Source organism: Canis lupus, chromosome 30, assembly GCF_003254725.2.
Source record: "Canis lupus dingo isolate Sandy chromosome 30, ASM325472v2, whole genome shotgun sequence".
NCBI lineage: Eukaryota > Metazoa > Chordata > Mammalia > Carnivora > Canidae > Canis > Canis lupus.
Window position 1 is genome coordinate 10145127 of NC_064272.1, and position 25516 is coordinate 10170642.

Sequence of the window (25516 nt, forward strand, 5' to 3'; positions counted from 1 at the left end):
AGGTTTTCTTAAGGGATAAACTACAGAGAACCAAGAAATCATGAAGGCACACACAGAGCAGAACAAATAGTTCAAAATTTCAACTTTGTTATTTTCTTGCTCTCAAGTTATTTTGGGCTCTTCTGCCATTAAAGGCTTTTCTTGATCCTGTCTTCTTCACACAGAGTCCAATCTTCAGTCTGTTCCCTGTCATTACTCTTCTTCCTCTTCTCTGGAGCAACACATATCCCTTCTTATCTCTTCCAATTTTTTAATGGCTTTTTTTTTCTTTTATGAAGTGTTTTATTATGCAAAAGAATATACAGTGTATAAGGAAGTTACAAAGTATAACAATGAAATGAATAACCATGAACCCAGCATCCAACCCAAAAGAACATTAATACTCCTGAAACTGCCTATGTGATTATCCAAAGTCCCATTCTCTTACCTGCCCTGGAAGTTACTACTCATCTGAATTATGTTTTAGTCATTCCCTTGCTTTTTTTTCTTTTTTTTTAGGATTTTATTAATTTATTCATGAAAGACACACAGAGAGAGAGAGAGAGGCAAAGATACAGGCAGAGGGAGAAGCAGGCTCCATGCAGGAAGCCCGATGTGGGACTTGATCCCGGGTCTCCAGGATCAGGCCCTGGGCTGAAGACGGCGCTAAACCACTGAGCCACCTGGGCTGTCTATCCCTTGCTTTCTTAAAAAGTTTCACCACACATACAGGTATATTCCAGAGTGTATCAATTTATTCTTTCATCAAATGTGTTCTACTTCCCTTCACACTCACTTTTGATGTGTAGTATTTGCTAAAGCTTATAGACAATAGACATAATCTTTTATTAGTCATAAAATAGCCAAACCTTCTGATGACTCAATGGTTCTTGAATAAGCCATATAAGCTCCTTCTTCTATAAGAAGAGCTCTGCAAAACCTCAAGATGGTAAACTGAAGTATGTTCCATAAAAGATTGCTTTGTGGTGGTGATGTAAACTGGTAAACTTTAACAACTTGAAGGTAGTTTGGTGAAAAGATTCCCAAAATTTAATAAACAAGTTTTTACCAGTCTACAGAAAAACCAGAAAAGGAAAAAATGTAGAGAGTTCTTTCACAGAGCTCCATGGGTGCAGTTCAAAGGACTAGTTCTTATTCTGGGATTATTCTATTTTTCTGGAATTAAAATGTCTTTTCCTTTATAAAATGCTAGGAAATGGCAGGTGTATTTGGTTGCTGTCCATATGTTCTTTTTAACATTAAAACTGAGCTTACTTGGCCAAAGAAAAATTTGAAAACCCTGTCTTACCCAAAATTTTTGGAAATTATACTGACCCACAAAATCCCAAAGGTTGGAATGCATAAACTTAGAAGTCTTTAAATCTGAGAAACTGGAAAACTTTGGTCTTGAGCCTTTTACCATCTGTCCCCATTAGTCTCCCAGGAAATTAATAACTTCCACCTGTCTCTACTTCTGGCATTCTTTCTTTGGTTCTTCAGCATAAGAAATACTGTAAGTGAAGGTGATGAGGAAATATCAAATATGATCAAGGTTTAACTTTATAAATCTCATCAGCGATTAGCTTTACAATCCTGGGAAAACATTTTAATCATACTATATCATAGGTTCCTCAATCTGTTTTGTTTTGTTTTTTTTCTCAATCTGTTTATTCTTGTGCACAATAATACCTATAATCTACACCTATAACCCATCACCTCCCGAAATAGAAGTGGTAATATTGAGGCCAGTCTCATAACATAAACAGCGCTTTCAACTCTATGGAAGACAAAGATGTAACTTTAAGATGTTATATACATTTACACAGAATCTTAGGCATGTTTAACAGAATGTGAAAGAGAATCATCAATATCAACATCTAAGCCCAGAATATACAAAATATACAATCAATACAAACACTTGAGAAATACATTTCAGCTCCATATAACAAAGTTGTCTAAAAATGTAACAAGGAGGAAAAAGCTCTCAACCTAATTAAATAGTAATTAGGAAAATTAAGGCCACAATGTGATACTATCATATACCGACCAGACCAGCTAAGATTAAAATGACTGACAACACCAAATCTTCCAAGATTGGGCAGCAATGGGTACTATAAATTGGTATAACCACTTTTGAAAACAATGTGACATTATTTATTATGACTAAAGATTTACATAACCTAGAATTCAGCATTCTGTTCCAGATATATATCTTAGAGAAACTACTGGACAGGTGTACCAAAATACACACATAAGAATGTTCACACACACACACACAAAAAAAATGTTCACAGCACAACTATTTATAACAGCCCCAAACTAGAAACAATCTACATATACAGTAAAACGAATAAAGACAATATGGATTATTGAATACTATAAGGTCACTGGACAAACTACATAGCTTAGACATAATACTGAGTGAAAGAAGCTACTGAACAAAAAAATATACAGCATTACTCCATCTATATAAAGCACAAAAACAGATAAAACTATTCAATGTAATTTGGGTGATAAACTAAGAGGAGAAAGGTTATCATAAGAGGAGAAGGCAAAAAAAGGGGGGGGGGGAGGACTGTGATCTAGAAGGGATAAACAGGAGGCCTCTGAGAGGTATCAAAGCCTATTCTTAACCTAAGTAGTGGCTACATAGGTGTTTGCTTAATAGTTATTCTTTAAGTTGTTCAAATGCTTTCTATAATCTTTTGTATAAAAATGATGTATCTCACAAAAAAATTACTAAGGGCTGCCTCTTGAGGTAGTAGATCTCCTAACACATGATACTTACCCAAAGCTAAAGGTTCACATATCATAGCTATTGTAGCAGGAATTCAAGTATTAGTAGGGATTTGGACTAGATGGCTAATCTAGAGATTTTATGGATTTTTTCATACCTTGTAACGATGGTTTTTATGAACACTATTCTGGAAGCAGTCCATACAGAGTACACATGTTGGGTCAATTGCACAGTCCCTGAAAAACATTAAAAATTAGATTCCAAAATTTAGAGGATGCCAATGATGCTTAAGGTATGACTATAAAAAATGGGAATGAGTTTCCTGTGTGGTATAAGCTGAATATAGAAATGCCTCAAAAACTAAATTCCAAATAATTTTAGCCAAATTTGAATATATAGGTTTGATTTTGCTTCTTAAATCACCCTCATTACTTTGAGTTTTCACCTGATTTCAGACTGCTAAATTGCAAATCAAAATTAGTTTTGTGAAAAATGATTAGCTGTTCTTTCCATTATCTGTCATTGTCTTATCTTCTTGAATTTATAAACATATTTTTGCAAACACTGATTGTTCACTGGTAAATGAGGCTTGGATAAAGACAAAATTCATTAGAATGCAAGCAGCATAAGGGCAGGAATGTTTCTTTATTTTGTATATTGTTATGTCCCAAGCACCTGGAACAGTACCAGGCACATGGTAGTTATTCAATTAATATTTATTGAATAAACAAACAAAAATCAATCTCTTAATCTCTTCTCTAATAATAACTCTTAAAATTCATTATCTTATCTAACATTTTCAGAGCAACACAAATTGGTGCAAAGTGCAAAATCAATTTTTAAAATATCTGACTTAGAAGAGTTGAAGTCTTAAAAAGAAAATAGAATTGGGAAATTAAAAAAATGATTTTGAAGGCTATTAGGAAATAAAGATTGCCTAATCATACTCTCAAAAATATATATGATCTACTGACCTATATAGAGCAGAATTTCTCAACCTTAACAGTACTGACATTCCAAACCGAGTAACTACTTACTGGAGATAGAAGAGACTGTCCCATGCATCAGAGGATGCTTAAGCAGCAACCTTGGCCTCTACCCACTAGACGCCAGTACCATTTCCCCAAGTTTTCACAATTTAAAATGTCTCCATGACACTTTCAGGGAAGTGAGATCTACAAATGTCTATTATGCTTTAGCTGAAACTAATTGGGCTTCAGCTAAAATATATTTAAGAAAATAAACAAACCTTACTACCTATGTAGCAAAATAGTACACAAAATACAAAGCTGACTTTTTCCTGAGAAAAGAACAGGATAAAGATATTATGTTCTAAACTGTTAACTATATCTAAACTAGTCAAATCTGGAATTATAACGAAGCCAAAACCAATTCTCTGAGTTTATAAAGTCTAAAAATTCACTCCTAACCTGAACTACTTCTAATAAAGGGGAGAAAAATCCATTAAAACTAGAAGGCAGGGGTGCCTGGGTGGCTCGGTTGGTTAGGCATTTGCCTTCAGCTCAGGTCATGATCCCAAAGTCCTGGGATCAAGCCCCACATCAGACTCCCTGCTCAGTTGGGAGCCTGCTTCTCCCTCTTTCTCTCTGCCTGCCTCTCTCCCTACTTTGCTCTCTCTCTCTCGCTCTCTTTCTCTCTGTCAGATAAATAAATAAAATCTTAAAAAAGCAAAAACAAACCTAGAAGGCAGCTAAGATCTACAAGATGAAAACTTAAGGCTATCATTCTCTGTGCCATGTTGATGTGTAAGGCACCCACTCTCACAAAGGGCAAAAAGCCTAAAGCTACTTCCAGTTCCCCTACCAATGACCTTTTCTATTCAAATGAATTCTGTTTCTAAAAGCCCACAATCCCTTGACACTAAATCTCACTTGGTAGCAAAAACTGACCTGAAATGACATGAGACTATAGACTTTATTTATACCCTTGCTGTGAATATTCATAGATTTCTTACAGAAATGCTATGTCTGATGGTAGGATCCTGCCCTGACACTGATGGAGAAGTGTTCAGAATTCTGAAAATATACCTGATTTCAGATAAAATTATGTGGACTATATTACAAACAAGGTAAAATGCCATCACTTATATATTTTTAGAGAAAATAAGAAAGTGAGACAACTGTTTAAATCATATATGCAAAAAGAAGCTGTATAAGCAAAAACAGACTTATAACTGCATAATAAAAGGAAATTAAGTATGATTAATTATATTATAAATAGTAATAAGCAAAAAAAAATACATCACAAAATAAGTACAAAATACCAAGTCTGAAATTATAACCAATCCTGTAAATTTCTAATTCTTACCTACAAGAATAGGTTGTCTCTCCACTTTTGAATACCTTTCCACAGAGTTGAAATGCTCCACTGTGTTTCAATTTCTCTAAGCAAATATCTGGATCTTCTCCAAATAAGTACCATTCCAGTGGAGTGAATATGGACATTTGTATACTCTCCTCCTGCTTTTCCAAGTCTGGGTCCATTTCAGCAGAATAAATTTCTGGCACCAACTGTGCCAAATGGTGCAAGAAAGTAGTATAAAAATCTACTTGCTGATCCCACCACTGAAAGAAAATGAAAATTAGGCTTTGTTACAAGTTTCCTCTTGAAGATATAGGGGGACAAATAATGGCATGATTCTATAATTTCAGAGAAAGTGATTTTCAATATATTATTTTATCCCTCACCAATACAAAAGGAAAGTGGGTAAAAGGAGAGTGGATAATTAAAAAAAAAAAAAAGAAAAAAAAGCCTTGGAAATAAGTAGTTGCCCATATACCACATATACCTGGAAAAAGAAAGAGCAGCTGAAGTGGATGAGAATTACCCTTCCCTTCTGGAATGGGCAAACTCCTGGTCTGTGAAGACAATTCTATTACCAGTCAGGGATTGTATAGACAAAGCATTCCCCCACACTATTAGTTTAATTGTTTTTAAGGAATCGTAACATTTACTGAGAAATCAAAATGAATGAGTGCAAAAGAGTTTTTAGAATGCCAAAAGCACTAAACATAAAAGAAAATGGATAAATTGGGATCCCTGGGTGGCGCAGCGGTTTAGCGCCTGCCTTTGGCCCGGGGCGCGATCCTGGAGACCCGGGATCGAATCCCACATCGGGCTCCCGGTGCATGGAGTCTGCTTCTCCCTCTGCCTGTGTCTCTGCCTCTCTCTCTCTCTGTGTGTGTGACTATCATAAATAAAAATTAAAGAAAATTAAAAAAAAAAATGGATAAATTCAACTCATCAAAAGTAAACCTAAATCCTTCTGCTCTTCAAAAGAAACTATTATAGATGGCTTATTTGCCATGTTTATTTGTACATGAAAATAGCTCAATATCATTAGTCATCAGAGAAATACAAATGACAATGACAGTGAGCTACCCCTACACAACCTATTAAGGTGTAGGTAAAAAATAAAATAAAAATCTGACAATACTAAGTATTTTTTTTTTTTTGACAATACTAAGTATTAACAAGGATGCAGAAAACTGGAAAAGGAAAATGCTGGTAGGAACTGAAAATGGTATAGCCACTTTACAAAAGAGTTTGGTAGTTTCTTTATAGTTAAACATATATTTACCTTATAACACAGCAATCAAACTCCTAGGTATCTACCTAATAAATGAAAACTTATGGGATGCTTGGGTGGCTCAGAAGTTAAGCACCTGCCTTTGGCTCGGGGTGTGATCCCAGAGTCCTGGGATTAAGTCCCACATCAGGCTTCCTACATGGAGCCTGCTTCTCCCTCTGCCGAGGTCTCTGCCTCTCTCTCTCTCTCTGTGTCTCGCGTGAATATATAAATAAAATCTTAAACAAACTTATATTCACAGAAAAACTTGAATGTTATAGCAGCTTTAAATTGACAAAACTGAGAAATAACCCAACTGTTCTTCAGCTGGTGAATTATAAACAAACATAGTTTGGTGTTACAAACTATGGAATACTTCTCAGCAATAAAATAAGTTATCAATACATGCAAAATCCATTATTGTAAAAGCAGTCAAACTCAAAAGGCTATGTACTGCCTCTTAGCAACTGGGGACATAGTCACTGTGCCAGGATCTGTGTGAACTAAGCAGAGCTCATCTCTATGGCAAATTCCTGATTCTCACAATATGTCATTGACACTATATGCAGGTTTCAATAACACCACCATTCCACTCTTACCTTCAATCAAACAAGACAGTTTTCCAAGTATCAATAAATGTCCTGTTAAAAATGACATTTAGGGGGCAGCCCCGGTGGCACAGTGCTTTAGCGCCGCCTGCAGCCCGCGGCATGATCCTGGAGACCCTGGATAGAGTCCCATGTCAGGCTCTCTGCATGGAGCCTGCTTCTCCCTCTGCCTATGTCTCTGCCTCTCTCTCTCTGTGTCTCTATGAATAAATAAATAAAAAATCTTTTAAAAAAATGACATTTGGGGATTACTTACTGGCCATTTGAGCTTAACTGTGAGGTATGTTTATCCTAAACCATCCGACCAGCCCAGCCTGACCAACTTTCAACGCCATTCAGTAACAGCAAGCTTAAATGAACAGAACTAAGGGAAACAGATGTTTGAGTGCACAGATCTCTAGTATCAACCTAGCACTGACAACTTAGTTGCACTTAACATCCTTCCAATTAAATTAATATTATTGATTTGAAGTGGGCCGGCTTTCTGGTTTTATTGGTATTTCATGTTTGTCTCATAGTTATGTAAAAAGTGGCATTTATACATATTTTTGTATTTGTACACATTAAAGTTATATTCTAAAAAAATTATAAAGGCTACATACTGTATGATTCCATTTATCTGACATTCTGGAAAAGAAGAAACTACTATCAAGATGGAGGACTGCATAGTGGTTGCCAGGGGTTTATTACAAAGTAGAAGTGAGAGAATTTTTTAAAAGATTTTATTTATTTATCTGAGAGACAGAGAAAGAGAGAGCATGAGCAGAGGGAAGAGCAGAGGGAGAAGCAGACTCTCCTGCTGAGCAGGTAGTCCAGCTCAGAGTGATCCCAGGACCCTGAAATCATGACCTGAGCTAACCGACTAAGCCACTCAGCTGCCTCTGAAGTGAGGGAGTTTTTGAGTGCAATGGAATTGTTCTATATCTATATTATGATGATGGTTACACAACTGCTGACAAATGTCAAAACTCACAGGACTGTATAATAAAAAATTATTAAATTTATGTAAATTTTAAAAATGAATTTCAAAGTACATAGTTTAAAACAAAAAGGAGAGCCACTGGGGTGCCTGGGTGGCTCAATTAAGCATCGGACTCTCAATCTCAGCTCAGGTCTTGATCTCAGGATGGGAGTTCAAGCCCCGTGCTGGGCTCACCACTGGGTGTGGAGCCTACTTAATTAAAATAAATAAATAAATAAATAAATAAATAAATAAATAAATAACTTCATTCCATACTCCATGTCATATACAAAAATTAATTTGAAATGAACCACAGGCTTAAATATAAAAGCCAAAACCAGGGACACCTAGGTGGCTCAGTTGGTTAAGCATCTGCTTTTGGCTCAGGTCATGATCTCAGGATCTTGGGACTGAGCAGCACTTCAGGCTCTCTCCTCTGTAGGGAGTCTGTTTCTCCCTCTGCCCCCGCCCCCGCTCCTCTCTCTCTCAAATAAATTAATAAAATCTTTAAAAATAAATAAATAAAAGCCAAAACCATAAAACTTCTTGGTGAAAACATAGAAGAAAACTCTTGACATCTTGGGATGGGTCAAGATTTCTTGAACAGGGCAGAGGAAGCACCAAGCATTTTTAAAAAAGGGTAAAATAGACTTAATAAAAATTAAAACCTTCTGCTCTTCAAAACAAACACAATTGATATCCAATTCAACTACTCACTATCAATTTTTCAAATCTTTCATACTGCCAAATAATAAAGAGGAGTTTTTGAATAGATATATGTTAAAATGAACATGCCTTTGCTTCCTGAATCTAGCTACACCTTCTGTGAAATTACACAGAAACAGAAGGTAAAAGAAGTTTATTCATCATGTACTAATCCAACTTGCCAATAGGGCATAGAACATCCGCCCACAAGTTATCTATGTAGCTAAGGCCCTAGCCATTTTGGGAAAGGAACACCCTTGTCTCAAGCTATGAAACTGACTGCTCAGTCCACTGGGCAATGTTATGTAGGCAACATATTATCAACAGAATGAAGGAACCCTAGAAAAATCAATAGGGATGGAAAATTATAACTCTTGGTCTGTAAGAACAAAGGCTAAATAATTTGTACAAAATCATAGTTTTGACAAGGTGAACACAGAATTGTTCACTATACCTTAAATTAGCAGGTGTCCCCTTAAAATGTTAAAAACAATTTTCATGGCAAAGAAATAAAAGTTTTATTTAGCTATGATAAACTCATAAAACTTGTTCTAGGAGTTTTATAAGCTAACATATACTTAGAATTAAAAATTTACATAAAGTTCCATAACAGGTAACAAAGTTATAGATACTTGATTACATATAAGGCTGTGTTTGCTCTCCCGCAGCTCAACATGCCAACCATAAATAGGTTCACCTTTTAAAAACTTTATGTAAATTGACTTTAAACTGGCTTTTGGATATTGAGTTTTATAAATTCTTTATATATTTTGGATACTAAATCTTTATTGGATATGTCATTTGTAAACCTTTTTCTACTCTATAGACTGCCTTTTAGTTTTGTTGATTGTTTTCTTTACTGCCCAGAAGCTATTTTGATGAAGTCTCAATAGCTTATTTGGCTTTTGTTTCCTTTGCTTCAGGAAACATTTCTAGAAAGAAGTTGCTATTGCCAATGTCAAATAAGTTACTGCCTGTGTTCTCTTCTAGGATTTTTATGCTTTCAGGTCTCACATTAAGGTCTTTTTTTCTTTTTTAAAGATTTTATTTGAGAGAGAGCATGGGAGTTGGAGGAATAGGGGGAAGCAGAGAAAGAGGGACAAGTTGACTGCAGGGAGGAGAGGAGCTCAACAACCTGGAGATCATGAACAGAGCAGAAATCAAGAGTTCAATGCATAACCAACTGAGCCACCCAGGTGTCCCTCACATTAGGTCTTTAATCCATTTTGAACTTATTTTTGTGCATAGTGTAAGAAAGTGGTCCGGGGATCCCTGGGTGGCTCAGCGGTTTAGCGCCTGCCTTTGGCCCAGGGCACGATCCTGGAGTCCCGGGATGGAGTCCCACGTCAGGCTCCGGCATGGAGCCTGCTTCTCCCTCTTCCTGTGTCTCTGCCTCTCTCTCTCTCTCCCCATCTATCATAAATAAATAAATAAATCTTTAAAAAAAAAAAAAAAAGAAAGTGGTCCAATTTCCTCCTTCTACATGTTGCTATCCAGTTTTCCCAACACCATTTGTAGAAGAGACTGTTTTTGTCCCATTGGATAGTCTTTCTGTTTTGTCAAAAATTAATTGACCATATAATTGGGGGTTTATTTCTGGATTTTCTATTGTTTCATTGATCTATGTGTCTATTTTTGTGCCAGTACCACACCATATTGTTTTGATTACGACAGCTTTGTAATATAACTCGAAGTGCCAAATTCTGACGCTTCAGTTTGCCTTTCTTCTTGGTTTGGCTATTTAGGGTCTTTTGTGGTTCCATACAAATTTTAGCATTATTTGTTCTGGTTCTGTGAAAAATGCTGTTGATATTTTGGTAAGGATTACATTAAATGAGGGGGTTATTCTATATGTTAGTAAATTGAACACCAATAAAAAATAAATTAAAAAAAAAGGATTACATTAAATGTGCAGATTGCTTTGGGTAGTATAGACATTTTAAGAATATTTGTTCTTCCAATCCATGAGCTAGGAATGCCTTTTCCATTTCCTTGTGCTGTCTTTAATTTCTTCATCAGTATTTTAGTTTTCAGAGTACAGGTTTTTCACCTTTTTGGTTAGGTTTATTCCTAAGCATCTTATTATTTTGGATGTAATTATAAATATGATTGTTTCCTTAAATTCTCTTTCTGCTGCTTCGTTATTGGTGTATGGAAATGCAACAGATTTCTGTACATTGATTTTGTATCCTGTAACTTTACTGAATTCATGTATCAATTCTGCCATGTGGTGGAGTCTTTTGGGTTTTCTATATATAGCATCATGTCATCTGCAAATAGTGAAAGTTTTACTTCTTCCTTACTGATTTGGTTGCCTTTTATTTCTTTTTGCTGTCTGATTGCAGTGGCTAAGATGTTCAGTACTATGTTGAATAAAAGTAGTGATACTGAACATCCTTGTCTTGTTCCTGACCTTAGGAGAATAGCTCTCAGTTTTTCCCCATTAATGATGATATTAGCTGTGGGGTTTTCATACATGGCCTTTATTATATTGAGGTATGTTTCCTTTAAACCTACTTTATTGTTTTTATCATGAATGGAAACTATAATTTGTCAAATGCCTTTTCTGCATCTATTGGAATGATCATATGGTTCTTACCCTTTTTACTGATGTGATGTAACATGCTGATTGACTTGTGAATACTGAACCACTCTTGTAACCCAAGAATAAATCTCACTTGGGATTATGGTGAACGATTCTTTTAATGTAACAGATATTTGTCCAAAAAAGATATACAGATGGCCAACAGAAGCATGAAAAGATGCTCATCATCACTTATCAGGGAAACACAAATCAAAGTGCAATTAGATATCACCTCATATATGTCAGAAAGACTAAAATCAACAACACAAGAAACAATAGGTGTTGGTGAAGACGTGGGGAAAAAAGGACACTCATTCACTGTTGGTAAGAATGCAAACTGATGCAGCCACTGTGGAAAACATTGTTATGGAGGTTTCTCAAAAGGTTAAAAATAGGGGCACCTGGGTGGCTCAGCTGGTTGGGCATAGCCTTCCGCTCAGATCATGATCCCAGGATCAAACTCCCTGCTCAGCAGGAAGTCGCTTCTCCCTCTCCATCTACCTCTCCTCCTTCTCAAGTTCTCTCTCTTTCTCAAATAAATATTTTTTTAAAAAAGCTAAAAATAGACGTACCCTATGATCTAGCAATCGCACTACTGGATATTTACCAAAAGAATACAAGAAAACTAATTCAAAAAGATGGATGCACTGTTGTATTTACAGGAGTATTTACAATAGCAAAGATATTGAAGCACCCAAATGCCTGCCGGCTGATGAATGAATAAAGAAAATGTGGTTCGGAGCAGGTGGGGCAAGATGGTGGAAGAGTAGAGTCCCCAAGCCACCTGTCCCCACCAACTTACCTAGATAACTTTTAAATCATCCTGAAAACCTATGAATTTGGCCTGAGATTTAAAGAGAGAACAGCTGGAATGCTACAGTGAGAAGATTTCATGCTTCTAACAAGGTAGGAAGACGGAAAAAATATAAATAAAAAATAATCCAGTGGGGGAGGGCTCCCCACGAGAGCCAGGCTAAGGCCAGGAGGCAAGAGCCTCCAGGACAGGAAAGCTCAGGCCCGGAGAAGCAGGAACTTCACCAATCTTCCTGGATGGAAAGGTGCTTGCAGGGAACTCGGGCAGGATCCCAGGAGGGGCAGTGGATCCTCCAGGTTCCGGGGATCACTAACAGAGAAAGTGCATCCTGGGGGAGAGCACGCCACACCCAGTGGGCCGAGCTTGGTAAAGGGCTGTTCCCTGGAACAGCTCAGGCGGTGGCTCAGTGCGGAGGGGGCTGCACGGCCCCGCCCCGGGAGCGCTATTCCAGCGGCGCAGGCCCCAGAGCCCAGGGCACTGGGGGACACAGCCCAGTGAGGACGCTCCTGCCCCCAGGTGCCCCCAAGCTGTGCAGATCAGCACCGCCACCCCCCCCCCGCCCCCACGGGAGCATCCTGGCCAGTGTGGACCTGGAGACTGGGGTAGTTACTGCGGGAGCTGACTCTAGGGCTGGAGAGCTGGCCGCTGCCAGTCTTGTTCCTCCTGGTGTCACCCTGTGCCTGGGATAGAGCGTGGCCGCCAGGGAACAGGGGCCTCACAGGACAAACAGCTCCCACTGAGCCGTGCACCTGGCAGGGGGCAAGGCAGCTCCCCCAGGTGCACACACCTGAGAATCAGCACAGCAGGCCCCTCCCCCAAAAGACCAACTGGAAGGACAGGGGAAGAGCAAGTTCTTGACAGAGCAGCACTGGAAAGCTCCAGGGGAAGTCCTGGGATTTACAGCCTATAGAACCAAAGGATACACCTTGTTTTGTTTTTGTTTTTTATTCTTTGTTTGTCCCCCCCCCCCCTTTTCCCTTCCTTTTTCTAGTACAATTTGTTTTTAGCCACTCTAAAGGGAGCAAAATGACTACAAAGAAGAACTCACCACAAAGGAAAGAACCAGAAACAATACTCTCTCCCACAGTGTTACAGAATTTGGATTACAATTCGATGTCAGAAAGCCAATTCAGAAGCACAATTATAAAGTTACTGGTGGCTCTGGAAAAAACCATAAAGGATTCAAGAGACTTCATGACTGCAGATTTTAGATCTAATCAGGCCAACATTAAAAATCAATTAAATGAGATGCAATCCAAAGTGGAGGACCTAACGATGAGGGTTAATGAGGTAGAAGAGTGACAAAGAAGACAAGTTGATAGCAAGGAACGAAGCTGAGGAAAAAAGAGAAAAACAATTAAAAGACCATGAGGAAAGGCTAAGGGAAATAAATGACAGCCTCAGAAGGAAAAATCTATGTTTAATTGGCGTTCCAGACGGCACCAAAAGGGACAGAGGACCAGAAATTGTATTTGAACAAATCATAGCTGAGAACTTCCTTAATTTGGGGAGAGAAACAGGCATTCAGATCCAGGAAACACAGAGATCCCTCCCTAAAATCAATAAAAACCGCTCAATACCCCGACATTTCATAGTGAATCTTGCAAATTCCAAAGAAAAAGAGAAGATCCTTAAAGCAGCAAGAGACAAGAGATCCCTAACCTATATGGGGAGAAGTATTAGGTTAACTGCACACCTCTCCACAGAGACCTTTCTGGCCTGGCAGGATATATTCAGGGTCTCATCCTAAATGAGAAGAACCTGCAGCCAAGAATACTTTATCCAGCAAGGCTCTCATTCAGAATAGAAGGAGAGATAAAGAGCTTCCAAGATAGGCAGATACTGAAAGAATATGTGACCACCAAACCAGCTCTGCAAGAAATATTAAGGTGGGGGGGGGGTGGATCCCTGGACAGCTGAGTGGTTTAGCACCTGCCTTTGGCCCAGGGTGCTATCCTGGAGTCCTGGGATTGAGTCCCACGTCCGGCTCCCGGCATGGAGCCTGCTTTTCCCTCCTCCTGTGTCTCTGCCTCTCTATGTCTATCATGAATAAATAAGTAAATAAATAAATCTTAAAAAAAAAGAAAGAAAGAAATACTAAGGGGGAACTTTGTAAAAGAAAGAGAAAGCCAAAGAAATAATTCACAAAAACAGGGACTGAATACGTATTATGACACTAAATTCATATCTTTCAATAGTAACTCTGAACGTGAATGGGCTTAATGATCCCATCAAAAGGTGCAGGGTTTCAGACTGGATAAAAAAGCAAGACACATCTATTTGCTGTCTACAAGAGACTCATTTTAGACCTAAGGATACCTCCAGCCTGAAAATGAAAGGTTGGAGAACCATTTACCATTCAAATGGTTCTCAAAAGAAAGCAGCAATCCTCATATAAGATAAATTAAAGTTTATCTCAAAGACTGTAGTAAGAGATGAAGACGGATACTATATCATTCTTAAAGGATCTATCCAACAAGAGGATCTAACAATCATGAATATTTATGCCCCTAATGTGGGAGCTGCCAAGTATATCAATCAATTAATAACCAAAGTTAAGACATACTTAGATAATAATACACTTATACTGGGAGACTTCAACATGGCACTTTCTGTAAACAACAGATCTTCTAAGCACAACATCTCCAAAGAAAATGTGGTGCATATATACACAATAGAATATTATTCAGCTATAAAAAAGAATGAAATCTTGCCATGTGGAACAACATAGATGGAGCTAGAGTATAATGCTAAACAAGTTAGTCAAAGACAAATACCATCTGATTCAATACATACGTGGAAGAAATATAAATAAAATCTTAAAAAAAAGTTATACTGTTACACACAAACAAAAGGTACAGAATAGTAAGTATAATATGATACTATCTATAAAGGGAGATTTTTACAATTTTTTAAAAGATTTTATTCATTTATTCATGAGAGACACACAGAGAGAGAGAGGCAGAGACACAGGCAGAGGGAGAAGCAGGCTCCATGCAGGGAGCCCAATGTGGGACTTGGCCTCAGCCGAAGGTAGAGCTCTGCTCAATCATTGAGCCATGCAGGTGTCACAATTTTTACCATTTATAAAGGGTCATTTTTTACTATATATGATTAAAAAATCATTTTAAAGCTTTTTCAATCTACACATATGTGTAGAAAGTTATTCATAACAAAAAAACACTAAACCTTTAATGTCCATCATTAGGGGAATAGTTTAAGAAATTGTATAATCTATCATTTAGCTACACTTACCCAGAGTGTTCTTTTTTTTTTTTTCCAGAGTGTTCTTATAATGTCACTTGTAACTGTGAAAAAATGAAGTCCACATAAATACCTATCAATAAAGGTACACCCATACATTCTATGCAGTCAGAATGTCATAATAACTACAGAGTGGTAAAAGCAGGTTTAAAATAATTTCATTTTTGAAAAAATCCTAAATTATGTAGACTTTAAAAATGTCTACATATTCAGGTTTTCTAATTCAACATATGTACATGTACATCTATGCACATGGCTTCCTAAACATAGACAAAGATCTGAAAGAAGAAACATCAAACTTTTAACAATGGTTACATGGAGACAAGGAACTGGGGAGACAATTCAGAGATTTTCATGTTTTAATAAACAATGTTATACTGTTTGACTTTTTTAGACAAGGTCAATACTTTTGCAATTAAGAAAAAAAAAAACACTAAAGAACCTGTAAGATATAATGTGCCCATTTAAAGTAATGCCAGGGGCACCTAGCTGGCTCAGTTGGTAGAGCATGTGACTCTTGATCTCAGGGTTGTAAGCTTGTGCCCCACGTGTGGTGTAGACATTACTCAATAATAAAAAAATCTTAACAAAAAAAGATGTCAAATAGTTTCAAAATATCTCCCTGAAGATACTTATTAATGACAAGGAGAAAAGATAACAACTTTAGAGAAACCCTGCAGATACCAAACTAAGCAAGTGATTAAGATACAATATCACCAATAATAAGAATACTGATACTAAGAATACCTTAATATGATTCACTGAGAAGGTTATGTTTTGTATTATTTTTGCTAAAAATGCACAGCCTCACTATAATCATGAGTAAACATCAAATCCAAATTGAGAACATTCTACAAGGTAATTGTTGAAAATTCTTCAAAAATGTCAAGGTCATAAAAAACAAAACAAGAACAAGACATTGTTACGAACTCCAAAAGACTATGAAGAAAGTGAGACACTATTACAGACTGGAGGAAACAAAGGAGAAACAACTAAATGTAGTATGAGATCCTAGATAGGATCCTGGAACAGAAAAATATTTATTGCCAGTGGGAAAACAATTACAATTCAAATAAGGTCTATTGTTTAGTTACTATCAATATTAATTTCCTGTCCCTGATAATTACATTATGGTTATGTAAGATGCTAACATTAGGGAATGCAGGTGTGAAGGATACAAAGAGAACTGTTTCTGCTATTTTTCCAAATTTTCTCTAAGTCTAAAATGAGTTCAAAATAAAAAGAAAAAAGAACCTATACTAAAGATGATTCTTTACTAATAATATAGAAAGGCATTAATAATATAGAGTTTGGTAAAGCAGGTTTCAAAGCAGTATGTATAAAATCTCATTTTGGCTAAATATTTTATATGAGGAAAAAAATCAGAAGGAATATACACCAAAATATTAACAGCAGTAGGTAGTGAGAGTTTAACATATTTTCATGGAATTTGTACATTTGCTTACCTAATATGAATAATATTCTTAGTGATATTTTCCATAATTGGGGGAGGGGATTTTTTCATTGTAAAATTCAAAATATTTAACTAAAACCTTTTAAAAAACCAACTATACCTTGCAGTCTTCTAACTCCAACTTTTCTAAGGTATGCATAGACCAACAACTTGTTTTCTCCACAAACCCAGGAACAACTCTATGAAATAAAGAATATATAATGTTCTATTATATACCTAAGGTTCTTTTCTCCAAACAGTACTAAATGGGAAAAAAAAAATCCTGTATATTTACTGCCATACACCAAACAAAAAATTTTCTGTATTCTCTAATTATGGAAGGCACAGAATTAGTTCAAGTTTTTGAAGAATACTTGAAGAACATGAGAAGAACATGAGAAACTTGACAGTACACCAAAAACCTAAGGGATCTTCTGGTTCAAGTCTCTCATTTTACAGATGCAAAAAACTGAGTCACAAGGAGAAGTAAACAGGCTTTTCCAAAATCAAATAAACAATTAGTATCAGAGTCAGGAACAGAAGTTAGGATTCTAACTCCTAGAGTTCAATGCTCATTGTACTCAATCACATATAAGTACAGTTATTTTAAATTTACCCTTAAGACTAATCAATTTCACTTTTAATCATAAAACAAGAACCATAGTTTTGCCTTATGTTTTTCCTTCAAATGAAGCCTCTTCAGTAACTTCTGCCTGACATTCCTGGATACTACTAAAGATTCTTCTTTTTTTTTTTTTTTAAAGATTTTATTTATTTATTCATGAGCCAGAGAGAGAGAGAGAGAGAGAGAGAGAGAGAGAGGCAGAGACACAGGCAGAGGGAGAAGCAGGCTCCCTGCACGGCCTGATGCAGGACTAGATCCTGGACCCCAGGATCAGGCCCTGAGCAGCTCAACCACTTGAGCCATCCAGGTATTCCACTACTAAAGATTCTTTAATTGCACATCTTATTGTGAACTAATATTTTAAAATGTTATCTTTATACTGTTGGTTGATTTGGGCAGATGTCTCGGTGTTGATGCCTTAAATGCCCTCTCCAGTGATTTTACCACTAGGTCTCCATCCTTCCACCCCCACCAGGGGTTATTCCTTAAGGTCTATCAAGCTCACCTCCCGAAAAGGGAACCTTCTTGCACTGTTGGTGGGAATGTGAACTGGTACAGCCACTCTGGAAAACTGTGTGGAGGTTCCTCAAAGAGTTAAAAATAGAACTACCCTACGACCCAGCAATTGCACTACTGGGAATTTATCCCAAAGATACAGATGCAGTGAAAAGCCAAAACACTTGCACCCTAATGTTTATAGCAGCAATGTCCACAATAGCCAAACTGTGGAAGAAGCCTTGGTGTCCATCAAAAGATGAATAGATAAAGAAGCTGTGGTCTATGTATATAATAGAATACTACTTGGGATCCCTGGGTGGCGCAGCGGTTTAGCGCTTGCCTTTGGCCCAGGGCGCGATCCTGGAGACCCGGGATCGAATCCCACGTCGGGCTCCCGGTGCATGGAGCCTGCTTCTCCAACTCTGCCTGTGTCTCTGCCTCTCTCTCTCTGTGACTATCATAAATAAATAAATAAATTTAAAAAAAAAAAAAAAGAATATTACTCAGCCATTAGAAATGACGACTACCCACCATTTGCTTCAACATGGATGGAACTGGAGGGTATTATACTGAGTGTGAAGTAAGTCAAACAGAGAAGGACAATCATCATATGGTTTCACTTATATGGGGACTATAAAAAATAGTGAAAGGGATTATAGGGAAAAGGAGAGAAAATGAGTGGGAAATATCAGAGGGGATGACAGAACATGAGAGACTCCTAACTCTGGGAAACGAACAAGGGGTAGTGGAAGGGGAGGCAGGTGGGGGGATGGGGTGACTGGGTGATGGGCACTGAGGGGGGCACTCGATGGGATGAGCACTGGGTGTTATACTATATGTTGGCAAATTAAACTCCAATAAAAAATATACATTAAAAAAAAAAAAGCTCACCTTCTCTTTGACTACTACACTGATGAGGCTAAGAAAACCTCTCTCCCCTGTAGCTCGAACATAGCACTTACTGAAGGAGGTAATTATTCAGTATCTATATCTCTGTCAAATAACATTAGTTATCTTTATATGTGTACACTTAGCTTTCACCCAGACTATAAATTCCCTAAGGGGAGGAACACCACCTTCCAAATTTCTGTGTCACCAAAGGCCTACCACAAGTACTTAATAAAAGTTCTCTTGGAGCTCCTGGATGTTTCTGTTGATTATAAGTGTTTGACTCATGATTTTCACTCAGGTCAGGAGCTCAGGGTTGTGGGATCAAGTCCCACATTAGGCTCCACAGTCAGTGAGGAGTCTGCTAGAGATTTTCTCCCTCTCCCTCCCTGTTTGCAGGCTCTGTCTCTAAATAAACAAATAAAATCTTTTTTTAAAAAAAGTTCTCAGTCATTGCTAAATGTTAATGAATTTCTTGCTAGAGAAAACAAAGCAAATATTGACATTAAGCCTTCTAAAACTATAGAATTCTTCTAGAAGATAAAGTATAATTTCACACTTTGATGAAGATTTTTTCCTAAATGATTGCCACATCTACAAAAAATCTTTTTCAACTAAGATGTGTCCTTTTTTTTAAAATAAAGATTTTATTTATTTATTCATGAGACACCCAGAGAGAGAGAGAGACACAGGTAGAGGGAGAAACAGGCTCCCTGCAGGGAGCATGATGGGGGACTCTATCCCAGGACCACAGGTTCAAGACCTGAGCCAAAGGCAGATGCTTCACCACTGAGCCACCCAGGCATCCCAAGATGGGTCTTTTTTTTTTCTTTTTTTTTTTTTTTTTTAGGTAAGAAAAAGTACACAGCCTGTATTTTTACTGGGTGACATGTTCAGAATTATTGGTGCCTGGAGTAGATTTGATTTTCTTATTTGTTTGGTTGTTTTTAATATCTTTACCCACTTCAGATAAGAATAAAATTAAGAATTTTTAATTTCAATGTCCAGACGGAAAAAAATATTTTTTAACATTTGGAATTAAGAGAAGGTTTTCTTAATTCACTGTTCTGTAAAAACAAGTTCTCACAACATTTAAATTCCCAAACATTCCAAACATTTTCCTCATCCCCATGGAGATTAAAGATATGTTCTCAATTCTGACCCAGGGACTTGGATGCCTGTTTGGGAACATCATTTTGAAAAAGGAACTTACTTTTAGTATGTTTCGTTTGTTCAAATCACAACTTACCCTTCCTTAGACAACTGCTGACATCTAAAAAGCTTCAGATGCCCTGAAACTTTTTCCAATTCTTCTGTTTTAAAGTAATAACAGAATATGGAGGCTCTAGAACTGTTCATAGCAAGTACTGGATGAGTGTAATTGAAGTATCTCCAGGCATCAAAAAATCTTTTGGTTACACAAAATTTTCTTCTAATACTATTTGACAGATTCATAAAACTTAAAAACAAGAAAACAATAACAGCAAAATTCCTAGTAAAACTGCTCCATGAGAAGACCCTATCTATAACATACTTGATCATTAGTTCCCTAAGCCTGTCTGAACACTTCCTTTCAGCCAATGTTCTTTCAGCTCATAATTAAACCAAAATCTATGCTCCTGTAATTCTTATGCTATACTGCCTGAAATAATCCAATATAATTTATTCTGCTCTTTTCATCCAACAGCCTTTCAAATAAATGATGATACTATTAAGTCTCTCATCGGTCTCTTCATTCTGCGGGTATAGTGGAACATAGAAACTAAAGAAACCTGTCCATCCCTAGAAATGATATTTGGCTAACCATCCCTAATGCTATGGTATTCAGACTACTCTTTATATTAATTATTCTTTTATGGAACATGCACAATGTGCCGCTGACTACAGGAGTGGGATTGTTTCTTACCTTCCTTATTCCGTGCACAAAACTGCTCAAAAAGGTCACATTCTTTTTTTTAGCAGCCACATCATATTATGACTTAGTGAGTTACCAGACAAGTAAAACCCTTAGGTCAATCACATATAAGAGACCTGGTCCGATATACAAATACCTAGCCCTAAGTATAAGGCTATAATTTCACCATGATTAAATTTCACTTTTTTTTTTTTCACTTTGTTAGTTTTGACGTAATTATTCAGACTAAGATTTTTTGTGTGGGTCCTAAAACGTATTTCTTATCCCTGCCAGCTTTGTGTTGTTTGTAAATACGATAAGTAAGTATACTATGTCTTCATGGCACTGATAAAATAAGCCAGGGTCAAATATAGTCATGTGACAAATAAGGCCTCTTTTACGATAATACATAAGCATGCTGTCAGAATTTAATTTTTGAAACCATTCTGTCTCTCCTAAGTCATTCTCTTCCTTTTTCTTCTCTGATCATAGGTTCCTGCTCCAATTCTAAGCTCTCCTTGAAATATTTGGAACAATGAAATCTGCTTTCCTAAACTGTGGAGTATACATCTTATATTTGCTTTCCACTGTATTGAATATATATTTGCAAATGGACTAAAATCCTTTCTTAGACTACAATGTAGAGTATGTGTGTATATAAAAATAAATGGATAAATTAATAGATTTTCTTCTCTGTTCTCAAATCATTCTAGCTTACCCATAAATACCAAAAGTTCAAAGGCATTTTAAAAGGTAGTCTATAAAGACAGAGTAAGTGGTTAAGCCCCACTTCTCCAAACAAGTCAAATAGACTTTGTTCTGAAGAATGGCATTAAGTAAACTATTAGAAGGAGAATTACTATATTCAAGTGATTAACAGCAGACTCCATCCTGGACAGGACCTATATCATTCCCGGATAGCAAGTAGGCACTTAGGGAAGCACAATAACTCTTCCAGAGTCATTCAGAAGCATTTATTTAGTACATCATATTTCCATAAGCACTTAGCATATTATAGGGAGGGCACAACTTAACATTTAAGAAAAGGCTGTTATCAAATGCTTTAAAAAAAAAAACCAACTCATCTAATAACAATGGTTTCTTCAATAGGAGACATGTTAACTCAGAATACCTTAGAAGAACACAAAGGAATTCACAGTAAATCACCTGGGACTAAAGAGGTCTTAATATTTTGTCTTAAGTTATCTGAGGCAATGAGTCAAAAGTTTAAAGAAAATTGTTCCACAGAGCACAGTATATGATTAGCACTTGTAGAGAAATGGGTAAAATGATGGCAAGGGAAATCTGAAATGACCCTCAAGGCCAGCACACATGAAGAGAGGATGGGCAGGACACAGTTCATCCTGCATCACTGATTTATACACATATCTAACCAGTCTCTTTATGCAGTATTGAGGACAAAAACCTATTTACAGGACAATGTCAAAACACTGTAAAACATAAGTAGTCCATCTTTAGCATCAGGTCATCCACACTAAATTACTATTCTTCCCTAGACTATTACCAAATCTATCACTCTGATCTGCAGTTTTATTCCTCAAATTCATATTTGAGTCTATAAAATCTGATTACTGAAAATCAGAATTTTCCTTAGCGGCCCACAACAGAAATTAGGAGATGACGATGAAAACACAACAGGCACTAGGTCTTGTTATGATCTGGTGACAAAGCACTTCAGTTAGGACACAAGAGACCTTGGTTTTCATTCTAGTTTTCTCATTCTAAGTGTCCAGAGCTGTGCTCTGGATAAAAAATAATACAGATTCCAATTTCTAAGAACTATCAACCACTGCTGAAAATAACATATAACTTCTTACTTCTTCTTCTATATTTCAGCATGTTATTATATTTTTAGGATTTTAATTTTTTTAAGTAATCTGTACACCCAACATGGGGCTCAAACTTACATCTGTGAAATCAAGAGTCACATGCTCCACCAAGTGAGCCAGGTGGTTCCCCATCTCAATATTTTATGGCCAACCAGCAAGACGAATTTTTATTTTTTATTTTATTTATTTTAAGATTTTATTTATTCATGAGAGTCAGAGAGAGAGAAAGAGAGAGAGAGAGAGAGAGGAAGAGACACAGGTAGAGGGAGAAGCAGGCTCCATGCAGGGAGCCTGATGCAGGACCAGATCCCAGGACTCCAGGAGCATGCCCTGGGCCGAAGGCAGGCACTAAACCGCTGATCCACCCAGGGATCCCAAATTTTTATCTTTTAAAGATCCACTACACATATGAGATTGTAGATAAGTTTTTTCACAATTTTCATAATGATTATTGCCCAAACATAATAATATTAAACTTAAAAAATAATCCTAAAATCCCATTTGGAGACAATATAACTTTGAGAGTAATGGAAATGTTCTACACCCCAACTTAGTAAGTTATACCGGTGTATACATTTATCAAACCTCATCAGCCAAAACGTTCAAAATGGAAGCATTTTATTATATTTAAATAAAACTTGATAATGTTAATTCTTTTTAAAATTCCCTTTTCAATTTTAAAATGTTTAGCCTCATTATCTCTTAACTTCCCCAACTCCTATTATCTCCACCTCCACTCCACCTCAGTTATTGTCTCCTCACTCATTTACCCATTCATGCATTCAATAACAATTTTAAAGCAACCTGTTAGGTACCGGAGATACAGATGTGAACAAGAAACAGTTCATGCTCTCATGAGTTTATTGTCTAGAAGGAAAGATAGCGAACAAGCTACGTTCAGGACAACCTGAGATATGCTGCATACAACAGGAGTATGAAAAGGGTGCTCTAGGAACATACAAATTGCTCATCTATCTGGCTCTACCATCACAAAACCTGATGTGTCTCCACACTCTCAAACTCCAAAACCCCTTACTGACCATAATGGTCAGTTCTTCCATTTATGCCATCATGACTTTTAATACCTCAAATCCCACCAATTCCTCAGAATTCCTGTTTTGACCTTTCTTATACCCCTCCACCCACCTTCAGCCTGGATGCCATTAGCTACTACTCTAATATGCCCCCTCATTTCTCTTCCCATCCTCCATCTACACCTCCCTCCCCCAATTACTACCAATCTTGTTAAAATAAATCATTAATGTTGATTCTCAGTTATTCATTAAGAGTACATAAATGTCTATTTCAAGTGCATACTGGGATATATCAGTGGACCAGCCAGACAAGATCTTTGTCTTCACGGAGCTTACATTCTGGTGGGAGACACAGATATTTATTTATTTATGTATTTATGTATTTATGTATTTATTTATTTCAGATATTTAAATAACAAAGACAGCATAGTAATTACAGATTGTAATAAGTGCAGTAAAGGAAATCAACAGGGTGCTTACACACATAGAAGGATAAGAAGAACCCATCTTTTAGACTGGGTAAATATCAAGAAAAAGCAGAGGAAAAACACTCTTGGAAAAAAGAACAGCAAGTAAAGGTACGGGCCTTGAAGAAAGACAGATCTTGTGCTTGTTTTAGAAACCAACAGGCCAGTGTGGCTAATACTAAATGAGGAGAAATAACAGGAAATGAGGGGAGATGTAGGAGCCAGATCATGCAAGATCTTGAAAGGTTTGTAATGAGTTTAGATTTTATTGCAAGTAGAATGGGAAGCCACTGAAAGATTTAGGCAGGAGGCTGACATGATCTGACATAGTCTTAAAAAAATGACTCTAGATCTGTGGAGAATACACTGGAAGAGGGCAGAACTGGAAGCAAAGAGACCAGTTAAGAGGCCACTGCAGTTGCCTAGGCAACAGATGGTGACTAGGACTAGAGAGGTGGAGTGGAGACAGAGAGAGTTGTGTTTGAGAGCTATCGTGGACGTGTCATGAGACAGATAACAAAATTCTTGATCAGCCTCCCTTATTTCCCCTCCTCAAACCTGGTCCTTTCTCTTAAGAATATGATATAACCATGGCCATGAATGCTTAAACCAAAAACTGAGGATCTAGATGTCATTTGTTTCTTCCCATTTATCCTCATGCCTAATCCATTAGCAAATCTTTTTGCTTCTACCATACTCCTAAAATCTCTCTCAAATCTATTCACTTCTCTTTATCGTCAGCAATGTCTCTCTGGTACAAACCACCATCCCCTAAGGCTTAAGGTTTTAGCATTAGCTTCCTAATTGTTCCCCCTGTTTGAATCACTTATCAATGACAGCCAAGTGGCTATGTCAAGTAGGCAATTATTTGGACTCATGAATCTGGAGCTCAGAAGTGAGACCTAAAGATATAAATTTGGGAACTGAATGCATACCAATGGTATCTAAAGCCACAAAACTGGATGAAATCACGTAGGTAGAGGGTGTAGACAGAAAAAAGAAAACACCTTAGTACCAAGCCAGGAAACACCTTGAGATTGACTTAAGAAAGAAAATCTAGTCAAAGTAGACAGAAGACAATAGTTCTGTCAGACCACCCCACATACTCTGAATTCTCAGTTTTTCTCAGTCCTTATCTTCTGGACCCAATAAGCCACCCAATCCTAGAAACTATACCCTATGGTGCTGTACTACTATCACCTCCTTCCTGCTTGGCTACTCCCTTTCTAGGTCCTTCTCTGGTTCTTCCTCCATCTTCTATCCCTGAAATCTAATCATTCCTGTCCCCAGTCTTTCTCCCTCTCTTCCTTCCCTCTCGAGACCCTCCATGTCTGTCCCTGTATGCGCTCATCACACAATTCTTCCTCAAAGACATTCTCCAGTCTCACAATCTCTATCTATATTGAGAATTTCCAAATGTCTAGCTGAGTCTTACTCAAAGTGTGGCTTACAGACCAGGACTTCAGAATCAGCAAGGTATGCTTGTAAAAATTCCCTACCCTAGACCTACAAAATCAATTCTTCTAATGATTCTTAAGCAAAGACTTCTATAAATGTCCAATAATT

General features: G+C 37.2%; 1 protein-coding gene across 7 annotated transcripts in view; it reads right to left on the reverse strand.

The window, feature by feature from the left end:
• UBR1 (ubiquitin protein ligase E3 component n-recognin 1) overlaps window positions 1–25516 on the reverse strand; it is a 139496-nt gene that overhangs the window by 111551 nt on the left and 2429 nt on the right. For 4 of the 7 annotated variants that reach the window (XR_007407376.1, XM_025473033.3, XM_049104322.1 and 1 more), the window contains exons 2-5: window positions 16816–16894; window positions 15233–15285; window positions 5045–5301; window positions 2874–2952 (exon numbers count right to left, since the gene is read on the reverse strand). The exons of 1 other annotated variant lie outside the window; for it this stretch is intronic. Coding sequence is in view for 5 of the 6 variants with exons in the window: in XM_025473033.3 (XP_025328818.1) it covers window positions 2874–2952; window positions 5045–5301; window positions 15233–15285; window positions 16816–16894 (468 nt within the window). In the remaining variant the exon portion in view is untranslated. The remainder of the gene's footprint in view (window positions 1–2873; window positions 2953–5044; window positions 5302–15232; window positions 15286–16815; window positions 16895–25516) is intronic. 2 more of the 7 variants (XM_035709130.2, XM_025473034.3) reach the window with 2 other exon arrangements.